This window comes from Colletes gigas, unplaced genomic scaffold (genome assembly GCF_013123115.1).
Source record: "Colletes gigas isolate AHSC1104 unplaced genomic scaffold, ASM1312311v1 Colletes_gigas_Sc00002, whole genome shotgun sequence".
In the NCBI taxonomy this organism is placed as follows: Eukaryota; Metazoa; Arthropoda; class Insecta; order Hymenoptera; family Colletidae; genus Colletes; species Colletes gigas.
Genome location: NW_025106631.1, coordinates 4,445,068 through 4,467,122, shown reverse-complemented (window position 1 = coordinate 4,467,122; position 22,055 = coordinate 4,445,068). Strand labels below are relative to the sequence as shown.

Below are 22,055 nucleotides of genomic sequence, written 5' to 3'. Positions count from 1 at the left end.
TAGTAGACAATTTAAGTCAATAATAGTACTATGATACATTTTACATAGGATCGAGCTAGGTGCTTAAAATCTAGAAACGCAACGCGTGTTCCGTTGCCATGCTTCGCGTTACGATCAAAGTATCCTAAGCGTAGACGCGTTAACAGAGCTCTCGAGATACCGATGCGCGCGCGCTTATGTACAGACAGGATCGTCGATTCCGCGAGAAAAAAGAAAATTTATTAAAAAAAAAAAAAGAAAAACGAAAAAGAAACAAAATAGAAAAAAGGAAACGAATAATCGCGGCGTCGTTGGACGCGTTGTCGCGTCAGCGACATCGGGTCTAATGTACAAAAAGATTTTCCTCGCATTTTCTCCCTTTCTCGTCCTTTCCCTTTCGTCCCTAATACATACAGAGTGTTTGCAGGTCTCCATAGTATATAACGTAACGTACATATATATACACAAACACGCTTCACATACATATATACATATATATTACGTTATACAGTATGTATAATGTATCTATCATTAAATAAATAATCTTCAAATGCGATAATAAAGTCACTATGTTCATTATCCTATGTATAATATTTATATTCTGTATAATTTTTGCATTTAGATTTTATATTTATATATATATATATTTATATTCTTTATATGTATATATATATATTTATAGCGTCTTTATTTATAACTATTTATAAGGATATATTTTAAATAACTGTGCTGAGACTCGCAAAAGTGGTAACCATTCGTTCTCTAGTTGAATCTTTAAACTCGGAGCAGGTCTTTTTATCGAGTACCCCACTCTTTGTCTCTTCTCTTTCTCTCTCTCTCCTACGCTTGGCGGAACCGTGTGCTCTTCCGGTTCAGTGTTCGTTATCGAAAGTGCCCTCGGGTCGGCTTTCGGGTCGAGCCAAGCATCCGGAAGGGTCTCTTCCTCGTTGTGTTTCGATTCCCCGCGTACTCGTCGTCGGGACCGTTTCCAGGTCCTTCGATCGGCTATTTCCCCACCGACCTACCGCCCCTCGCTCGCCTCTCCTAATCCCGAGAGGCTCTCTTGGACATTTCGGTACGCTCGGACGTCGCGTTCGACGGGGACGTCGCGTCGAATCGCGACGGTTCGGATCGGTCGTTCTCGGACTCCTACTTGCTCAGGATATGCCTTCCGTCTACTCTGTCTCTGCTTACTCTCCCGAGGAGGAAGATCCGCTGTTCAGTACACCGGGTAGGGCGGCCTGTGCGGCCACAGTGGCGGGATCGGCGGTAGGCTTCCGTTCCAAGATCAAGTATCCTTAGTACTCAAGGAGGAGTCCTCGTCTTGACTGCCCGGGTAGGACATGCCCAGCTTGGGTCCCTGCTGCACCACCACCACGCACTTCCTCATGTGCTTCTCGAGCGTGCTGGGCACCGAGAACGGCATCTCGCAGAAACGACACTTGTAGGTGTCCTTGCCGTGTCGACCGTGCGTCTTCATGTGCCTGGTGAGCTTGGAGCTCTGGGCGCACGCGTACGAACACAGCTCGCACTTGTAGGGCTTCTCGCCGGTGTGCGACCGCCTGTGAACGGTCAGGTTCGAGCAGTTCTTGAACACTTTGCCGCAGTACTCGCACGTGTCGTTTCTGCCGCTGCGTTCCTTTTTCAGCAACGGGCTGGGCAAGCCCTGGAGAGCCAGGCTGGACGTGGTGGCCTTGGTCGCTTTACGGAACTCGTTGTTCTCCAGATAGTGGGGACTCGGTAGCCAGAGGCCGCCAAAGTCCGGCCCCGAGGACCTGGGAAAACCCTGGCCGGAGAATATGTTGGGCGTGGTCGAGGAATTGAAGTTGGTGGGCGACAGGGCGCTGTCTTTCTCTTTGTTGTTGTTGAGAGAGTTGGTCAGGTTCGACGGTGATTCCGTCTTGATGAATCCTCCGCGATGGTTCTCCTGGAGGGCCTGCCGGTAGGCCTCCGAGTACTGCGCTATGTTGCTCAAGCCAAATTTTTCCATCAGGTCGCCCACCAAGCTGGCCGGTTTTTGATCGACCCGGCCGCTGCTCTCCTCCCCGCTCTGACCCTGCGTGGTGCTCAGATCTTCCGGCGTGTTCTCGGTGTCCTCGCGTTCCGCCTTCTGGTCGTTCTCCTCCGCCTCGTCCAGGTCCATGTTCTCGTCGCAGCTGGACCCGTCGTCCGGCACGGTCTCGACGCTGCCCTGAGGACTGGCCGCGTTCAGAGCCTCCTGGTGCTCCTTCCTCATGTGCTTCCTCAGTTCCGCGAAGTTGGCCAGCTCCAACTCGCATACCTCGCACCTGGTGGGCGTCGTTTGACCATCCTGGGTGCCCTCTTGCTGGTACTGCCTCTCCTTGTCCCGGTGACTCCGTCGGTGTACGATCAGATTCGACTGGAAACGAAATTTCTTATCGCACACCTCGCACGCGTAGATGGTCTCCGAGGCGGAATCGGTGATGATAGGGGTGGAGGCGACCGGCGGGCTGGTCTTCTCGCTGTCCGTCGAGTTGTTGTTGTTGTGGTGGCCGACCGGGCTCTGGTTGTAGCAGGGCGGCGAGTTCTCTTTCTGGTGGTTGGCGTGAGCGATGATCGCGGGGTTGTTCCCCGCCGGGCTCGGGGGCTCGACGGACTGCGCGTGGTTCTGGATCGGCTGTTGCGGTTGCTGCTGCTGGACGGTACTTGGCACTGGTACAGGCGGTACCGGGGCAGGGGGATTCGCGTTGGTCGTGGTGTTCCCGCTATTAGGTGGAGCCGCGCCTAAGGACGGATTAGCGAGGCTCCTTAGGCGCGCCGAGTAAAAATCCAGGTTGGTCTCGAGTGGTGGTGGATGCGCTTGGCCGGCCAGACCGCGACCGTGCGACAGTTCGGCCAAGTTCGCCAGGTTGCGGGCGTTGTTCAGCGAGTCCAACGAGCTACGAACCAACGGGTCGCCGAGGTTCAGACCGTCCATGCCTCGGAGCGGATCGCCGAGGTTCTGGAGGTTCCTGGTCGCGGTCTGGAGCTCTTGGAGGCCCCTGTAACCGGCCAGCGGGTTCAGCGCCAGAAAGTCTGACCTGAACATCGGCGGGAAGCTGCGCTCCAGGTGTTGAGGTAGCCTCAGGAAGCTGTGGAGCGGGTCGCCTACCAGCGACGCGGACGACTGCAGTTGCTGTCGTCCACCACTGCTGCCGCTCGAGTTCGTACCGCCGGACGAGTTCGCCGCCGACGAGCTCCCGGTCGACTTGCCGCTCAGGTTCAAGTGATTCGGCGGACTCAGATGGTGAGCGTGGGTCGGCGTGGGCGTCGGCGGACTCGGGGCCGGCGTGTTCGACGAGGAATTCGTCGACGACGACGGTGAGGTGTACAGCCTGGCGCCGTGCACGCTCTGCACGTGCTGCAGCAGCTCCCAGGCCGATGACAGTCTCCTGGAGCACTGCGAGCACTGCAGCCATCTCGGTTCTGAAACATAACAAAATCACGCGGCTCTGGTTAGACGTGGTAAAAGGATTCGAAATTCAACCTTGTCAAAAGTTCATCTAATTTGAAAACAAGAAACAAAATTCCTTTATTTTACCATTGTCGTTCGATACGGCGGGTTCGAGCTTCCCAGCTTAAAAGCACAAAGAGTCGCGGAGAGCGAGAAACTCCGTAGCCTGTTTCGACACTGGTTAGGCATCCGTTCGGATTCGACGCGGCCGGAGGCGATTATGCGCGCGATAAGTTACGACAGGCTGATTATCGCGGGGCTCGATGATCAATGGCGACGCGGTTGAAAATACGGGACACGCGGAGGAGCGACACGGTGTTGGTGTCGCACACGTAGACAAGACCGGGGAACCCCAACTATCAATTTTCTGGGCACCCTTAATTTCGCGGGATCGGGATAGAAATCGGGTCCGTCGATTGAATTCGGAATTCAAACGGCGCGCCTGTGTCAAATTGCGGCTCCGCCGGCACGTTGCGTCGCTGGGGCTTAAAAATAATATCTCCGTGAAAGATGGTCGATGGCTGATGCGCCCGGGGGTGGGCGATAGGGCGTCGAAGGCGATGGGGGAGAGATCGGTTGCGGTAGAGCGGCTGAAACTGACCCTTAACGACTTCTCGACCCTCTTGCGGCCCCGCGAGGGGGGCAGAACGCGCGGGAGGGACGGGTTTTGAATTTCAATGTTTTTAATCCCGGAATATCAGATTTTCGTCCATTTTTCACGGTCCGCGACGGCCGCTAGGGCGTCCGTGGGATTTTATTAATTCGAGGCCACCCTCGCGGACGAACCGAGACAGCGCGAAGGAAAAGAGCGGAACAGACGTCGTCGCGATGCTCTCGCCATGTGCTCGAAGAACGACCCTTATTTCGCGGCTTGAAAACGACGTCGAACATAACCTCGGGAACATATTCGCAGTCCCCGTAGTTCCGGTCGTTGGAGATGATCGTGAGGGGGTGGAGAAGCCGCGCAGTTTTAGGGGGCGTGCACGAGCTGCAAATTGCGAAACGTTATTGTTTATTTACAGTAAATAAGCACCGTATCTACTATCTATTTTATTTTTATTTAGTCCAGACACCCGTCGCGAAATTTCCAGAGATGATTTTGCCTCTAGTATTTTTCTAGCAACCCACCAGTAAACGGATTTACTTTCGATTGTCTTTTTTACTTAGAATGGGGTTATTTAGAAGCGTTCGTAAACCGCTGTGAAAGTTATTTCTGTACATTTTCTTATTATCAAGTTCGTTTTCCATATTACGTCGTTTCGGAATAGTTCAGCTACAGGAAAAATGAACCGAGGACAAAGGATCCGGGGAAAAATAAAGCAGTCCTAATTAAACGGCTGTTCGAGATAGGGGAAGACGTTCGAGCGAAGAAAGTCTCTCGGAAAGCGTCTTAAAGCCGAACTTCCTCTAAACCGGAGTTTACGTTTTACGCGAGTTTCTTCAGCTCGATGTGCTTCGCGAATTTTTGCGAAATAATACGTTCTCAAGATTTGGAAATCTGAAATTACTATAAACCGATAGCGGGGGCAATAATGAAACACACGCGTAACACATTTAACATAAAATCGACGAACGTAGAAAGACCTATTTCGAAAGGGTTGCAAATGTCTGAAAATACTTGCGGAACCGCTGTTAGGACATGTCGCGTGAATGGCGAATATGTGCAGAAGCGAATGCGGCCCGATGTCCAATAAATGAATCACGTTCCCTCGGATGCCAGCGACAATGCGACAGGTAAACAATGAATCCTAAATTAAATTAGAAACAACTCGGGGACGTCAACTTAGTAAGTGATAGGACGCTGAGCGACAATACACAATGGAACACATATCGCCTCATGTAACAAGGTGCTAAGTAGAATAACGAGGCTGCCGGTGGGCGACGGATTTTTTCTTCCCCGCCTCGCTGACCTTTCACCACGATTACGCTTGCGTTTACGCGTCGCGGTGAGAAACGCTCGCGGAATGAACGATAGAAATAACCGGCGATCCCTCGCCGATAACCTCCTCGACGATGAGAAACGACGAGTCGGCACGTAAACTGGTCTCGAGTCTTGACCACCGACTGCCTCGAAGGGTGGACAGTCTAGAAATTACCTGACCCTTTGTCAGGTAAGAATTTCTATGCACGGTAATACAAACTACCATTATAAATACCGAGTGCACGATTTACAAGCTCGTGCAATTACTTGCGAAGGATGATCGAAAACAGTCGCGGACAATTGTGCTCGAACAAACTCGCTCTCACACTTTGGCTAGCAACCAGTCTTTCTAGGATTAATATAAATAATACGAATAGAACGCGGAGTGGCTGTTCGGAGAGGGAATCGCGCGCGTTGTCAATTAAACGCCTTTGTGCGACAGGTATTCGCGGTAGGTGGAGCAAAACGCTTCCTGGTTGTTGGAATTCCGGTTAATCGAACGATGGTACGAATCTTTACCGACTTGGAATTTATCCTAAGAATTACAATATAAGTAATGGTAATTTAAAGGTTTAGAAACCTCGATCTCTGTCGCAACGTTTATTAATGTTTGGGAACACGAACAAACGCAAGAGTGAAATATTTTTGAGTGTGAGTCGATGAGCGTGGCGAAAGAGACGCGTCGTGTTTTCATCGAGTCATCGATTGGAACCTTTCCGAGGACCGGGTCGAAAAGAAAATTAGAAAGCGAGGAAAGGGACCAGTCACGCCGCAAATGAGGGGTCATCGAGTGGGCAAACCGTGAAAATTCGGCATATTGTTTCGCGCCTCCGGGCTGCGGCGCCCCTCGCGTACGACTCTCCGCCCGGAAGTCGAAAATATTGCCGAGTTTCCTCGAGCCGAGAAAAGGGGACCGGCTACGACCAGAGATAAGCAAGTGCTCGAGCATAATAAAGGTGTATCGATTCCACGGGCAGAACGCTTTTCATATGCAAACGTCGCGGGTGGCCATCCGTTAGGATTATTTCTTTAGATTTTTACGATCCTCTATGGGAAACAGTTCACCCTTCGGGGGGAGGACGAGGGAGGGACGCATCCATCATGATTCACGGAATTAAACTTTTCGAGTAAATAACGTAACAGAAAAAAAACCTACGTCTATACCTTTGTTTAAATATCTCCGATATTTTGACACTCGCGTAAAGTATAATTTTTTATTCGCGAGCTCCTCTTTAAGATACGAAAGTAATATCGATCTACATTAAAATACAATCGAAGCTGCTAAGTTGGAGAATATATGTTTCAGTTTCGAGGGAGCGATTTTCCCCTTTAAACAGTCTCATTTTGCCGGAGCCCAATACTTTATAATTCGTCGTGCTGCGAACCATGACCGAGAGCTAAATTTGTCAGGCTATCATGGAACCAAACGAACAATATGGCTGCGTACGTATCTCTGTCCTACGTCGCTCGCGATAGTGACCGAACGATTTTCCTCAGAAATTGCCCGACAAATTGGCCCACGCGACGTTTACGGGCAAATCGTTCGGAATGCCATTGTTTAACGACGAGCCAAGCCTTGGTCAACCTACGGATACCTCCTTTCAACCCCTTCACGGAAGATTTCACACGGAGCCTAGCTACCCTCGTTCTGGGGACACTCTCTACAAAATAATTTTCCAAATCCCGACTCTGCACGCATTTTTCGCGGTGGACATTTTCATCCTATCGTCATTTATTTCGTACGTTCCTTCTAAAAACCATATTCACGACATTTAGATTTCGAAAGTAGAGTTGAAAATTCCTTTTTACACGTGTGAAACAGATTTTTAAACAAAGAATCATTTCTATGGCATTTCTAGAATAGAATCTCAGAATTTCAGTATTAGAATTTCAGAGAACAACAATCGTTGGAGAAAATCGGTATTTTCCGCGACGGATTTATTAAAATTATAGTTGCGCATGGACGCGGAGGAAATCTTTTCGCTTTTCAGCCGGGCACATCTGCCGTCTATGACGTCACGACCCACACACACACACACACAATACATATACACAAAGGCCTTTAATCCAGAATGGCGTGTGACAATATTAAAATATCGATTAGCCAACGTATGCGGCGTATGCACTTTGTCCTACGTACAAGGGTTGCACTTAAAAGGGACAACGTGCACGGGATCATATCCAGGTAGCTAGATTGTGGGCGATTTTAATCAGGGCCGTCAGGCGGATTATACGTATTCCAGAAATGACCGATCGAAATTCGTTTCGGAATGCCGCCGCGCCGTGAAATTCACTCGACAGGCTCACTTGTGGTTTTGTTCGCTCTTCGATGCTCCCTTATGAACGTTGCACAGCCAATTTTTACGAAACTTTACGCAAACGTTCGTTAAATCCACCGAAGCATTTTACCCTAATCGCTAGACATCACTTTTCGACTATAAAATATGAAAGTTTAGAGGTACGTTAATTCGTTAAAAATTATATTTGAACGAAGATCAAATCTCCCTTCTCCCTTATGTCACGAAGAAATTTTAATTTCTATTTGCGTCTATGTTTAATATTATACGCAAGCTCCAAAATTTTTCTGACATTGTATTTTTCAATTTATATTATATTTGAATGAAGATTAGATCCCCCTTCTTCCTTATGTTACGAAGAAATTTTAATTTTTCTGACATTGTATTTTTCAATTTGTACCTACAAAACTATCGAACTTCCCAGTGTTGTCTAAAAATTTCACTATAGCTAAATTTTAAGGGAGCATAATTTAAACGAGTTTAACAGTAAAATGATTGAGTCGATAAATTAATCAAGAGCGAATCGAATGTACAGAGAAAACTATAGGAGATCTCGATACGTTTAAACGATAACAACCGAGTATAGCTGCTGGAGAACGATAAGTATGATCTGTTTCATGTGTAGGAGAGTTGTTTGTGGCTGGTTTCCAAGAGCGTTTTCTGTCGGTGGACGTGTTCTCGCGCGTGTCATGCTGGCGTTCTCCGTAGCCGCGTGGAACGGAGAGAACGGTTCGGTCCTACGAGCAAAAATATTTTTCCTGGCGCGTATTTTGACCTGAGGTTCTTAGAAATCAGCCAGCGACGGCTAACGGTTGGAATGACCCATGGTCAGGCTCGAGCATACGAGAACCCGGTTTATGGGATTGCCGGCAATAAAACAATTTCTAAAGCGCGAGGGCCTTTGTGGCCTTCGGTTTCAAGAAAATCTAATACCGTGTTTATGTTTATTATTATATCTTTAGTTCCCATAAAGCATCGAAATACTGTTAAATCTCTCGACTGAAAATAGAAACCGTACCCTACAGTTTCTATTTCCTGGACGGTCCTTTCTTTTCATCACTCGTCGATACTTTTCCCCCAAAAATAATTTTTATTCAAATTTGAGGCGCACGGAGTGAAAGTATATATCTTAATGATTAATTTTAATTCGATGGTTTCTCGCGATTACAAAGGCAATTCTCAAGGAACATTTTAAAGCCATAGATTTGGCACAGTCTGTACGTTCGAGAACAATTCACCGAAAGTCCCTCGAGCCTCTGGGTTCTTTCAAACAAAACGGATGCACATCCGAGTGCTCTCACGACACACATATATATATACCTTGTGGTCACTATAAAATGGCAACACGATTGGTCAGAGTATTTTCTAAGAGCCTTCGGCCGGCTTGTTCCTCTGTCCAACCGCAGACATCAAGAACGGACCGCGTCGACCATTAACTCTCTCGTCTCGTAAATGAACGAAGAGGGGAAAAGCAAAGAATCCCAGAACGATGTCCGGTTCGAAATAAAGTTTCCAGCGAAGGCGTGTACGCGTGCCGAAAAGTGTTTCTTCTCCGCGTCGATCTTCTTGAAATTCTTGCGCGTCGCGACTTCGTCTTGCGGAGTCGTTGTCAGCGCGCGGAACAAGAACGAAAGAAAATGGCGCGTATAAGCACGTCAGCGTTTTCGAACGCGTATATTAAAGCTTCTCTTCTTCCTTGACTTCCGGGGGACTTGGCCCCCGTTGTCTTCGTCTTCTCTCGCGAAAGACAAATGAAGTTTCCGGAAATTTCTTAGCATCGAGAAATGTCAATAAAGTACCTCGTGAAAGATGGAAACGTGCCTCGTCGCGCGTATTGGCAAATTCTTCGTTATAATAAATCGCAAATATGCAACACGGCGTAAACTTCTTCTTTGTTTCAACGTTTAGTAGGACCTCGAATCGTTACGAACGTAACAGGATTATTTTATTGCAATTATAATGCATTTAGATTCGCATCGATTAGTTAGATGATGGAAGAATGCAATATACTCCGGTGCGAGGATCCAAGATGGCCAGGAAGAAGAGAACCGTCAAAGAAGAATAAGCATCGTTTAAATTGTGCAATAAATTTGCATTACGTCGTCCGTTTGATTTCACCCCCGAGTCAAGAAAGAGAGGAAGGTTCGAGGGAAATATTGCCAGCGTCGCCAAGAAAGGAATATTTGTCATATTACTCCTGGCCCCGAACCCGGCGACACTTTTATTCCGCGGTGCTCGTTTGAAAATCCGCGAGAGCTGAAAAGAAAAGGCAGATCGGAAGAGAGTAACCGGTTATCCAGAAATCGCGAAGGAGAAAACCGCGCGCCGTATCAGTTTTATGTCGTCCTCGTCGACTTCCTTCCGCGGGCGCAAGAAGCGAGGGAGGGAGAAGGATGGGGGGGGGGGTGGAAAGGGGCTGGTGCAGGACCTCGAAACCCTGAAATACAACCAATTCGCAAGCAATTCTCGACGCGCCTCGGGCGGTCCGCGCAGAGGAGGACCGAGGAGAAAGAAGGAGAGCAGTTTACGAGAGGGTCGTGGAACCGGCGTGAAAAAAATCGCCCGGAGAGAAGAAACCTCGCGAACGAGAATTAATATTCCAGACAAACGTGACAGATAGATCAAATCTGCATCTCACCGGGAGCGCTCGGTGTCAATTTCGACGGATTATCGCTTCTTGTCTCGCTTCCTTCCCACCCCCCAAACCTCACTCTTCGTCTTTCTTTATCCCTCTCGCCTTCGATCGCCGTCTGTTCATCCTGGTCCCTTGGAACTTACGATTCTTCGTACTCTGAACGGATACTGCGTCGTTCTCGACAATCATAAGCACAAAATTTTATTTGGATGGAGGGAAAATCAGAAATCCAGAGATTAAAAGCCTCGAATTAGCACCAATAGCTCGTAACAGAAGAACTCCGAGAGCTTTTTGTTTTTTACTTTCCCCGGAGAATCGTCCTCCCAGAGTTCTGTAGATAGAAGAATTCTCGCAATTTGAGCCGGTAAACTTTCGCTCCGTGGAAAGTTCGAGTCAGCCTTGGGCCCTTGGTCACGGGAGTCTACGCGACCCCTGCAAAATTTGCAATATTATAGATTCTCGATGATCTCGAGTCGAGGAAAGTTTCTAGAAAAATATTTATCGAACTCCCCCGGTTTCTCTGTCGTTGTATTATTGTCCTAGTCTACTTTATAAATTATTTTTGAAGCGTAGGGTCGCCTAATTCCGATCGTTGTTCCTCTCGAGCGGAGATAAACTGTAGTTTCGATCGCCGGCGAATGGAAAGCCACTAAAAAGCCGGATGAAGGGGGGTTCTGGGTTGGGTCCAGCGTGCGTGGCACCACGTTCTACCTGGACACATGCGACGGGACCGGACTAGATACAGGATCGCACACTGTCGCGTCGAATTCACACGCACGGTCGGCTCGTGCGCACCACGTGGCCAGACAATAGGACGATTCTAATTGGGCCTTTGGACGTGGCCGGTCGATAACGAAAAAAACACGACAAAAAAGGCGACGAAAGGGGGCTTATCCGTGGAACAACCCTGACGCGTACAAGAGCACGATCATCTCTCTGTTCGTCTAGCTGAACCCGGGATGGGGTTAACGCGAGTTGGTACCAGGAGGGGGACAACGAAACGAGTTTCACGGACCGTGATGAAATTTTAAAGAGACACCGGGCGAGCGCGGGATCAACAAGCTGTTACGTAATTATGATCGTTTGCATTAATCACTCGTTCCTGTGAAGCGAGAGGCTCTGCGGTTCCGTTGCAACGCGAACTAACCCTTCGGGTGCGAACACCGACCGACCCCAGCGTGCTGCGTCTGCTTGCAAACCAACGTGAGACGGAATAAGGTGTGCAGTAATGACCTTCGACTCGTTACTAGATCGGGGTTCACCCTGCAAGAGCGACTCGAAAGACAGGTAGGCAGGATTCCATCGACGATGCTGGAAACGAGCGACGTACGAACCTTCCATCTTTGGACGCGTTTAGGGTAGTTATTGGACTCAGTTTCTGATATTGTTATTTATTTGAAGAAACTACCCTTTGGTACGAATAGAACATTAGTAGATATGTTAACAGGTGGTCTTGCATCATTCAGAAATTGTACATTTTAACTTTTTTAACATTTCGTCTCCGTGTTGTTTACCTGACTAAAATTACCTTCCCGTTTATCGATTAAATAAAATAAAATATTAGGTAGATTTGTCTTCTGTTTCGGTCGATCTTGATTTGTACGCGTTGTGTTTGCTGTATTATTATTTGTCCGTTCTATTACCAAATGTAAGTGTTATTATTTCCATCATATCTTGAAACCTGTCCCCAATAATTATCCGTAATTTCAGAAAAATAGGGCAAAGTTTCCAAGCGTCGTGTCCCTATATTATAAGTTATGTCGTTAAATTTCTGATTCTCGAATCGTGGGAGGTTCTTTGCCCCGGTCTCGAGCGAGTCTCGCGCTGAAAGAAATCCGCGTCCGCGGAGGAATTTTCAAAGCGTAGCGCGTCTGATAAAATTATTATCCGTGGCGAACGGAGTCTTCCCTGTAATCGTCGCTTTCGAACGAGAGACAATTAAGACTCGAGGAGCTTTAAGTACCGGAGGGGGGTCGTTCCACCGAACGTAATAATATTTACAAAAGTGAGAAGACGCTAATTGTAAGAAGGGAAACAGAGGAGCCGGGACCAGTGGCTCTCATCGCGACGCGTCTTGGCGATTCGCTGCTGGCCTCTCCACGTTTCCGTTTCTCTCTCCGTCGCTCTCTGTGCGATGCAAAACAGGCCGCCGCGTCAATTTGCACAGGTAAGCACTGGAGTTAAGAATCTCAAAGGCTGTGCTTTCAATTCATCAAGGGCGTCGGGCTGCATGAATTTTGTTTGAGCCGCGGCGGCGCTTCTTTGAAGTTAATCGGAGTAAACCGACGCGATCGCGGCGTCGATTCGTCGGGACGAGTGGGTGCGAAATTAAAGTCGTCACCCTTTTGTAACCGCGAGTCGCGATTGTGCGGAACTCGGAGAACCCGACGCCACGAGACGCGAGGTCGAGGGGTCAGGTCGTCGCCGGAAATTTGCAAATCGAGAATCGAGGGACAGTCGGAATTTTCGAATCACGAACGGTGGGGTGAAATTTTCATCCCCTCCCCCTTCTGCGTAAATAAAAGAAATTAATCGGTATTCTCGGTTGGCGCTTTCTGTGCGTGTTAAATATTTCTGCCGGGTCGGAAGCTCGAGCACACAGGAAATTAATATCGCAAAAGTTTGCTCGAAGTTGGTACGCGAAAATAGGTGCAACGTACCGAGACGATCGTGTACGAGACTCGTGACAAGACTTCGCACGTTTACACGGTAACAATTCGTGTAATTACTCCGTAAGAATGCTCGAGGCATTCATTAATGTGCGTCGTAAGAGATTTTCTGTTCGAAAGTTCGCGGTGTTCCGTAGAAAATTTCTCCTTCTTTCGTCCGGTTCTTCTTTATTTGTTCAACAACCGACCCCATAATAAGTCGAAGCAAAAATAATTTTAAGTAGAGGACACGGTACGAGCGTGGACGTTTGCGCGTTAAGCTGTTCAAAATATGACAATGTGGCCACCGATAAAAAGGGGTCACGTAGAGGGGGGTGTGTGGGGGGAGACTGTGGGGGCAGGTTCACCCCAATTCCCGAGCGAGCTCTTTAAATTCAAAAATCGAATCCACCGCCGCATTGTTCGTGCCCGTTGAACCACGATCGACATCAGATGGCAGCCTGTAACTGTACTTTAAAACTCCCTTTTTTCTCTTTCTTCCTCCCCCTGACCATCGAGTCCGAAAGCAGAATTTTCAGCGCAGATGGATATCGTTTTCCGGGGCGTTCGAGTCGATGTTTCGATTTTTAGTAATTTCAAAGATTCCTGAGAATCAACGCTGGCTAATTTATTCTCAATTAAAAGATCGTCAACCACTCTCAAGCATCCGGGACACGAAACTATAGTCCAAACCGAACACTCGAGGGACAAAAAACGATAAGTTGACACGCAGGTTTTCGACGAGCAGGCGGAAACGGAATTTTCTTCCGCGATTCGCCTCGTCCCCGGTCGTAAAGTCTCTCCTAGATCGTTTCCGATCTGCTCGAGCGTTGGTCCGAAAGCTTCATAGAATATGAAAGTCACGGTGAGCATTTGTTGCCGGAACATACGCGCAGTATTTATAGAGATCGCCTTGACTCGCGAGACCCGACGCAGAACTCGAAGCTGAATATGTCAAAACATCGTGAATGCGCTTTGCTAGCACGTGTCTCGGTTTTCGGCGTCGTTGCTCGATATTCATGTTAAAAACTGGTAACTGGAACCTTCCGATCATCAGATAGAAAGTACGATTTTTCCACGCTGGTCAGAGTTTGTTGTTACTCTTATATACTTAAAATTTCTGGGCAAAATCACAGATCTGTATAATTCGTGAAACGTAAGAATTCATTACAACGGTGAATTTTACCAAATTTCGTACGATTCGAGTGATTCTAATCCCAAATATCTAACGTGGTTTGTACAAGAAACAGTCTTGATCTCGAATGAAATTAAATATTACAACTTCTTACTTCCATCCCTCGATCACCCTCAATTTTTGACTCGTTTGCAAATCGTAGCTGTTAAAGAATAAATTCCTCGAGGGGTTCTAGAATTCCTAAGGGTGGAGCAAAGGGTTAAATAGGAGATCACGGGACTCACCGGAATTGACTGTGTTCGTGTCCGCGTCCACGGACTCCGTCTTGGGTTTCTTCGGAAGATCCTCTTTATCCTCGTCGGAGGGCTCCGTCCGTCTTTTGGGCGTCGAGCTGGCGCTAGCCTTCAGCTCGATCGGGCTTCCGGTGTCCGGGCCCGAGCCCTGAGGCGTCGGAGGGCTTTCCAGCCTGCCCCCCGCCCTTTTGTTGATGGGCGCGGATATGCTGGGCACGGAGTTGAGCTTCGAGTCCTGATCGACGGCCTTCAGAGCTAGGGCGTCCTCGGGATCGGAGTCCTCCGGAGCAGCCGTCGCCGATGGACTGTGGCAGCCCTGGAGCGTGCTCCGACAGTGGTTAACCTTGTGCTCGATGAACCGTACGATCTCGCCAAGGGGGTAGGACGCTCTGCAACCCCCGCATTGGACGGTGTCTGGGGATGTGGTACCTTGCGAGGTTTCCGCTGCAAACGAAACAGTCGCTTTAGGGCTCGTTTCTTCTATATTCTAAATAATCACTAAGCGCTAGATCAAGTCAGATATACTAGGTCGTCCCAGAAACTATTGCATCTTCCTTGGATAATCTTTTCTCTTAGTTCAAACTGTCCCTCTAAACGATGGCAACGATCAAGCTGGTTTGTTCTACCCTATTAAAATCAAGCGTGTAATATTTTCTGGCACATCCTAATATCTGTAACGAGGCAAACAATTTTGGAAAATTGAGTCGATCTGCAATACGGGGGAAAACGTATCGGACACCGTAGGTCACTTTTCATGGGTCCTTTCCGTCGCGCAGCACGCTTTCGCTCGGATTTTCACAAGTGGGCCCGCTTCTACTCGTTTTACAAAAGAAACACACGCACGGTCCCGTGAAACTAAACAGATCCCCTCAAGTATTTGAGGATACGAGCACTCGAGGCCCCTCCTCTTCGACCTGTGTCCTGGCCCACCCAAGAAATTTGCTTGTCAACTGCTTATCTCGGGCCTAACAAAATATTCTTACGGTTTCTATTCGTTCTTAAAGCCTACGATGCAGCAAAATTCTACTTAAAAAGCTACTACGATAACGCCAAACTCCAATCTTAGAGAAACACCTTTAATTTCATACGTAAAATAGTTCAACAAACGAGGTGGCTAAAATCCAGAGAACGCTCGTGGCCGCAGAAGCTCTAAGCCCGGAACTGCGTATAGTCTTGCGACTTTTCCAGGTCGAAACTCGAGCAAAGCCATCATGATCGTAGACAAAGCAAAAACATACAAGCGACCAGTGGCTCCGTAAAGAACCTACTCTTTGGGATTCTATTTCTAAATCGTTTTACCCGCGGCGATAGCGGTCGCGGATTCGTAATTAAATCGCGGTCCGTGCATAAATCCGTACCCACGTAGCCGGATTTCGTGCGTTTCGCGCGTGGAGAGCGAACGGAAAGGGAAATTTAGTTAGCCCCGAGGAAAGCGGGGGTAGCCGGCTGATATAGAGATCTAATTTCCTTCTACGCAGCTCTTATAATTCACCGAGGTTCGAGGGTCTAAGGTCCCGGGGTCAGCCGCAGACGTAACAATTCACTTTTAAGTGTCCTCGAGGAGACCTCCTGGCGGGGATCCTCGCGGCTGTTGGTTGCCCTCCGCTCGCAGTTCGGGGCCGCCATTAACATAGAGATTGGCAGGAGTTTCATACATCGATCTTTTCCCTCGGCGAGTCAAGTATCCATATCCATTCGGATAGGAACGCCAGCCCCGCGTAAAAACAAGAGAACCGTCTGCCCCGTAGTTCTGCCTATTGTTCGCTGCCCGACTCCTCGCGTTCCTCCTCGTCTTTTACGCTCGCCCTTCCCTCCGCTTTCATTGCAAGACGTTCCCCGGCGAACGTGACTTCGTCCTTTTATTCCCTCCAACATCTCCTATCATCTGTCCGGCCCGTTTTTCCTTTTTCAACTCGATCCTTCCACCCCGTGCCCTCTACGTGCACCTATACACGCGTCCCTCTTCATCCCTTTCTGCGTTTTACGTCGATGCGCGCAGACCGTTCGATTCTTTCGGGGCGGAGCTTTGATTGACCACTGGACAGCGCGCAAACGCGGCCTCCCTTGACCGTCGTGCCACCTTCCATACCCAGGAATTCAATTTTTACGGTTGGAAATCCATTAACAGGTTTCTTAACCTCTTCACGTACGATTCAATTCCTAATAATCTTTCGAACATATACTATTTAAAGTTTATATTTATTTATACTAGAAATGGCCGTGAGAAAGAATAGATTTGTTTTACGAATATAAAAATTGTTGATTTTAATATATAAAACTCGATAACAATGGGGGTAGTCTTATGATTGCGATACTTGACATCAAATTTGTCCACCAGGAATTTTTTTCTCGAAAGTGCGTAGGATTTCGGGGGTATGTGTATTCATCAAAAATGATTGTAATTGACCCCTACAACCGAAAATAATTTTTTTAGAACGATTTGAAATGTTTTAATTTCGTCCAAAAATTTCTCCACATACTCGAATTTTTTTCTCGAAAGTGTGTAAGATTTCGGGGGTATGTGTATTCACCAAAAATGATTGTAATTGACCCCTACAACCGAAAATAATTTTTTTAGAACGATATGAAATTTTTAATTTCGTCCAAAAATTTCTCCACCTACTCGAATTTTTTTCTCGATAGTGAGTGGGATTTCGAGGGTATGTCTATTGACCAAAAATGATTGTAATTGACCCTTGCAACCGAACATAATTTTTCCAGAATGATTTGAAGCTTTTCAATTTCGGCGAAAAATTTCAGCAGTAACCCCTGACGATTTTTCTTAAATATTCGTTTTTTATTTTTAATAAGCTTGTTTGACGTTGTACGGAAATATTGTCTAATACTTTTTTGTATGTATCCATGGGCTCAACTTCAGAAAAAAGTTTCATTGAAATATACTCAGTATTGTAGGAGTTATGGGTGTTTGGAAATTGGACCACTTTTATGGGGTTTTTGTCGCTTTACGAAGCCAAGGACCAATTTTTCCAAAATTTTTAGAATTTCTACATATTCTTTATCAAAATACGCGTTGTTTGCCATTTGAAACTTTAAAATCCTCCAATCCGTTCAGAAGTTATGATGATTTAAACATTCGCATGAATTTTCCGGCCAAACGTTACATTTTCGTTTAGGAATTTTTTTCTCGAAAGTGCGTAGGATTTCGGGGTTACGTCTATTCACCAAAAATGATTGTAATTGACCCGCGCAGTCAAAAATATTTTTTCCAGAACGATTTGAAATTTTTCTTTCGCTGCAAAAATTTTCCCGTCGGTATGGAACTTTAAACGTTAATAATTTTTTAACGAAGCCTCAAACAACTAATTCGTATTCTTGATTTTCGTATTATTTTGGCCTCTAGAATCTCCCATTCAAATTTTTCCCAGAGGTGACCGAACCTCTATAAGACTCGATGACGAGTAGTCTCACGATTACGAAACTTGACATCAGGAACTTGTGACGTGTCAGGGTTAAGAATCTACCACTTTCAACAGTCAAGGTTAACGTTGAATTTTCGAAAAATCGAATATCCATTTTACGTGCCCTCAGAAAAATTTATTCTCACTCGTAGGAGCTATCAATTCTGATGCGTTTACAAAGTGCTGCAACAAATTTAAAATCGAGTAGCGTACGACTATTTAAAAGCAAAATACCCGATAGTTTAGCCGTTTTAAAATAAATTTCCCGCGCGAATAGCGTAAAAACGAATTTCGAAAGGGAGTTTCGATCCGAATAGACGGCTCCTCGCGCCGCAATCAAGATAAGCATTCATTCCCGAAGCAACGTCGTCACCGGTTGCGAGTTTTCTTCGCGAGCGTTTCGAATTCCCCCGTCGCCGGAAGGACACCGTACCTGGGGCGAACAGGAAGCGAGATAAGTTGGGCCGTGCGCGCGGATCGTACGAGACAATCGTGTCCCCGAGATGGCACGGTAGATGTTGATCGTTCGGTGATCGACAACGAAAGAAAAGTCGCGAAGAAAGCGCGGATGAAAATTTTGAAAGGCCGAGAACGCGGTGGCGACCTTCTCTAACCCGAAGAGAGGGGGGGTGGGGTGGGGGGGGAGGAAAGTTGGAAAGGACGAGGAAGAGGGCAAAAAGCGAGATCGAACGGAAAAGGAACGGAGACCGGAGGGCCCCGGGTCCTCTGAATGGACTTCGGGGTCCGTTATTCGCCTACGATTCAAAAGCGCTCGGTTAGAAACAAGAGACGCGCGACCGGTCGTTAACGACAATGGGCTTTTGTTTTTTCGGGGGCAGATGTTGGACCGTGGCTACGGGAGCTGCGACGACGGGTACGGGAGACCCGCTACCCCTGGCGTTCGCCTCGACAAGGCCCCGCGCCGAAGGTGAGCGAAGGAGGAACACCCGACCGACACGTGTCTAACCTCGTCGCTTCGTGAATCTCCCTATACCGCGCACGCGCTCACCCGACCTCCCGATGGAACTTTGTCTTCCTTGGAACCTGTCCGCGAACCGCTCCGAGGGAGACACGCGCTACGATCGCTCATTCCTACAACGGTACAACGGTCCCAACCCCAACATCACGACCCCGATTGTAATTATTTGAAAAATCAATTTCATTCTCCAAATCGTACCAATCGCGATATCTCTTATGCCTCGTAGCATGTGGGACTACATTATCCACATGAAAACAATAAAAAAATTCACATAAACATACGTCCTATGCGGCCTTGTTTTCGAGCTATGTTGCTATAGTTATTTCGAAACATATTAATGAACTATGCTTCAACTTTGTATTCTGTAAACATTCGAACAATTCCTGGACAAATGGATGACACAGTCGATGATAAAACGTCTCCACCGCGAGAATACAAACTTAATTAGCTTCCCAGTTGGCACGTTTATGTTTATTGCAAAATTAGGGACGTCGTCGCGGCCGTTGAGCGTTTATTGGCTCGATAAGGAACGTGCCTGTGAGAGCCGCTGTACGCGTTCGTTTGATGTCCCTGCAGCAGCCTGTCGCGTGCTACGGTTTGATCCTGGGATGGGGAATCTGCACCCTTTTGAGGCTATCTCTTCCATTTTGTCGATTATCTTCGGTTACAAATTCATATACACTCTGGAACGATTTCTCAAAAAATTTTACGGATCCTCCGTGCAAGTATATTTATTAGAGTCTCGCTCGAGTATTTGTCGACCCCCATTTTTCCCATTCAATCTCCTGCATATTGATTTGTCAGGATCGAATTTTATCTGCTCGAATCGGTGAGCTTACGCGGAGCAATTAGAACTTTGTAAACATTGTACGCGGAAGGATGGTTATATCGGTTCCCGAGAGGAGGTCCTTAATTTCCTTGTTTTTGATTCGATTCTTCCAGGATTGCTCGTCTGGCATAAACACAGAGAAACCCTGGGTAGGCGAGTGGCCACGAGTGGGAGCATCGTCTGCGGAGGATAGACCGCGAATAGCCGAGAAAAGATAACATAAAAATACAATATTGCCCCGCGAATGTAAGTTGGATTGCTTACAAATTGGCCCATACATCTGTAATGCCTCGATCACTGTACCGCGTGGCTCCCTTATTGCGAGAGACTTCGTAATTTCCATCTACGAGTGGGGCAGATACGTATGGGAATCGCTGTAGGAAACGTCCTGAGCTTATTAGTCTTTCACATTAATTTTCTTTCCTATCCTCTCCAAGTAAGAGGAAACGTCCGGGCCAGAGAATCGGCGGTAGGCATCGATTACTCACGATCCTTCCGATATTACGTCGTTAATCACTTCATTTTAATAATAATTCTCGCCCTCGACGATCTCTCCTCGTCGCCGGAGGAAGACAAATTGAAAAATTGTTTCGAGTTGGCTCTATTTTTAACGCGATAGAATATTCTACCATTATCGAATTCTGATATAAATTTTTAAACGTTGCGTTTCAGTCCCAGCAGCCCAACGATCCTTTGGACGCGTTCAAAGGGCTCGAAGCGAGCGACGATCGATACTCGCGAGCGTTTCGCGCAGCGTACGTCGCGACAAACAGTTTTCTATTGTCCCGCGACACCGGCTTGTCAGGAATTAGAAAATGTGAATGCCGCGGCAATTTCACCAGGCACGAAACTATTTCCCAGCGTCGTCGAACGGTTCGAAACAAGAGCGTCGGGGATGACTTTTGTCGCACACATCTGCGCCACGGCGATACAAACGCCACCAACACGTACAAACCTCGAAGATACCCCGAGGCGGTTTCCTTGTTAGGACATCCGTCCTGTCAAAACGTCCAGAGGACACATCGAAGCAATTGAATTACGATCATCCCCAGGGCGAGCTCCGACCGTAACCAATAATTCCATTATCCATTAGTATTGGGTCGCGCCAATTTCCTTCTCCGAGGCATCGTACGCGCCGCGTACGTGGCAGTCGATCCACGGCGAAATATAGAATCGGATCAAGAAACGGATAGACTCCTGGCACACGTCGCAGGAGAATATCGAACCGCACGGAACGGACGGATCCGCGATATCGTCGATAATAGAGTCGCCTAGATGAAATCAACGTCGTTTCGGGGACTCGCAGAAACCCGAAATGCGTCTGCTCTCCGACGCGAAATCTCTCCTCCCTGCACAACCCTACAATCCTGGACTATTCGGGTCGGTTCTCCTATTTTATCCCATCCATTTCGACGAAAAAGTAAGTACTTTGGAGATTGTTTACTTTACTGTTTAACACTGTTCCATAATAGAACACAGTTGACGATTGTACACATTAGAGATCTTAACCCTTAAGTGGACTCTCAGTCTCAACTGAATTATTTTGCTCAACGTTGATGTTTACCAAATTGGTACATGGAAATCACCTTTAAAGCATTTCAATTACATAAATTTTCAAATAATTACATTGACATATATCAAAGAATTATTGGTTTAAACTTGCAGAGGCCTCCAATGATCCACTCGAGAGTTAAATATCAGTAAGAACTACTGTGCATTTCTGTATATTGTAGAAATATTGCTACACGGAACTCGACACCTTCGTTCGACCAAGTCTCTTAAAGTCAACCCTAAAACTGTTTTACTGCTCGGTGGAAATTCAGGTAATTTCACGATACCGATCCTTCTACCCCTAGCTTGAAAATTTAATACGAATACGTGTGTAATTCTTCGATTCCACGTCATGCTTAACCACTGTGCATGCAATATCGACGCAGGAATATAAATTCCACGATTTCACAAGAACTAATAAACGCACTGTGAATATTTCGCGAACAATGTTTACCAGATCGTAGAATTATCAGAGTTTCCTTCTCACCCGTCGCACTGTGAATATTCCTGCACAAACCCTGTCGTTTCATCGTCAGAAAACCGTCGAAATTATGACACATCGATGTGTTTCGATTCGGTTACCCCCTCCCCGTTTGGCTGATTTACCTTTGAGCGCCATTACGCGTCCCCGCGAGGTAAGCGTAGCCAGTTCCATCGAGCACAGTCGCGTCCCCGATCGCGAACCAGCGAGATTCAAACGCGTGCACACGCGTACACAGTACAGAGAGCGACGAAGGTGAGCATCGCCGTTCGAGGATTTAGTTAATCGTCGCGAGACGCGTACAAGTTCGATCGACAGGGCGGAGATCTGGTTACTTCCATGCTCGGATGCTGACTGGAGAGCATCGGGGGGGCACGCGCAGAGGCCCGTCGGCCAAGGGCCCCGCCGACAGGATATCAAAGGAAGAAAGGACC

General features: G+C 47.3%; 1 protein-coding gene across 1 annotated transcript in view; it reads right to left on the bottom strand.

The window, feature by feature from the left end:
- Positions 1-1,267: 1,267 nt before the first annotated feature.
- Positions 1,268-22,055, bottom strand: part of LOC122398957 (B-cell lymphoma/leukemia 11A-like) — a 36,064-nt gene continuing 15,276 nt past the window's right edge. The window contains exons 2-3 of the mRNA XM_043399230.1: positions 14,354-14,806; positions 1,268-3,405 (exon numbers count right to left, since the gene is read on the bottom strand). Coding sequence (XP_043255165.1) covers positions 1,268-3,405; positions 14,354-14,806 — 2,591 coding nt within the window. The remainder of the gene's footprint in view (positions 3,406-14,353; positions 14,807-22,055) is intronic.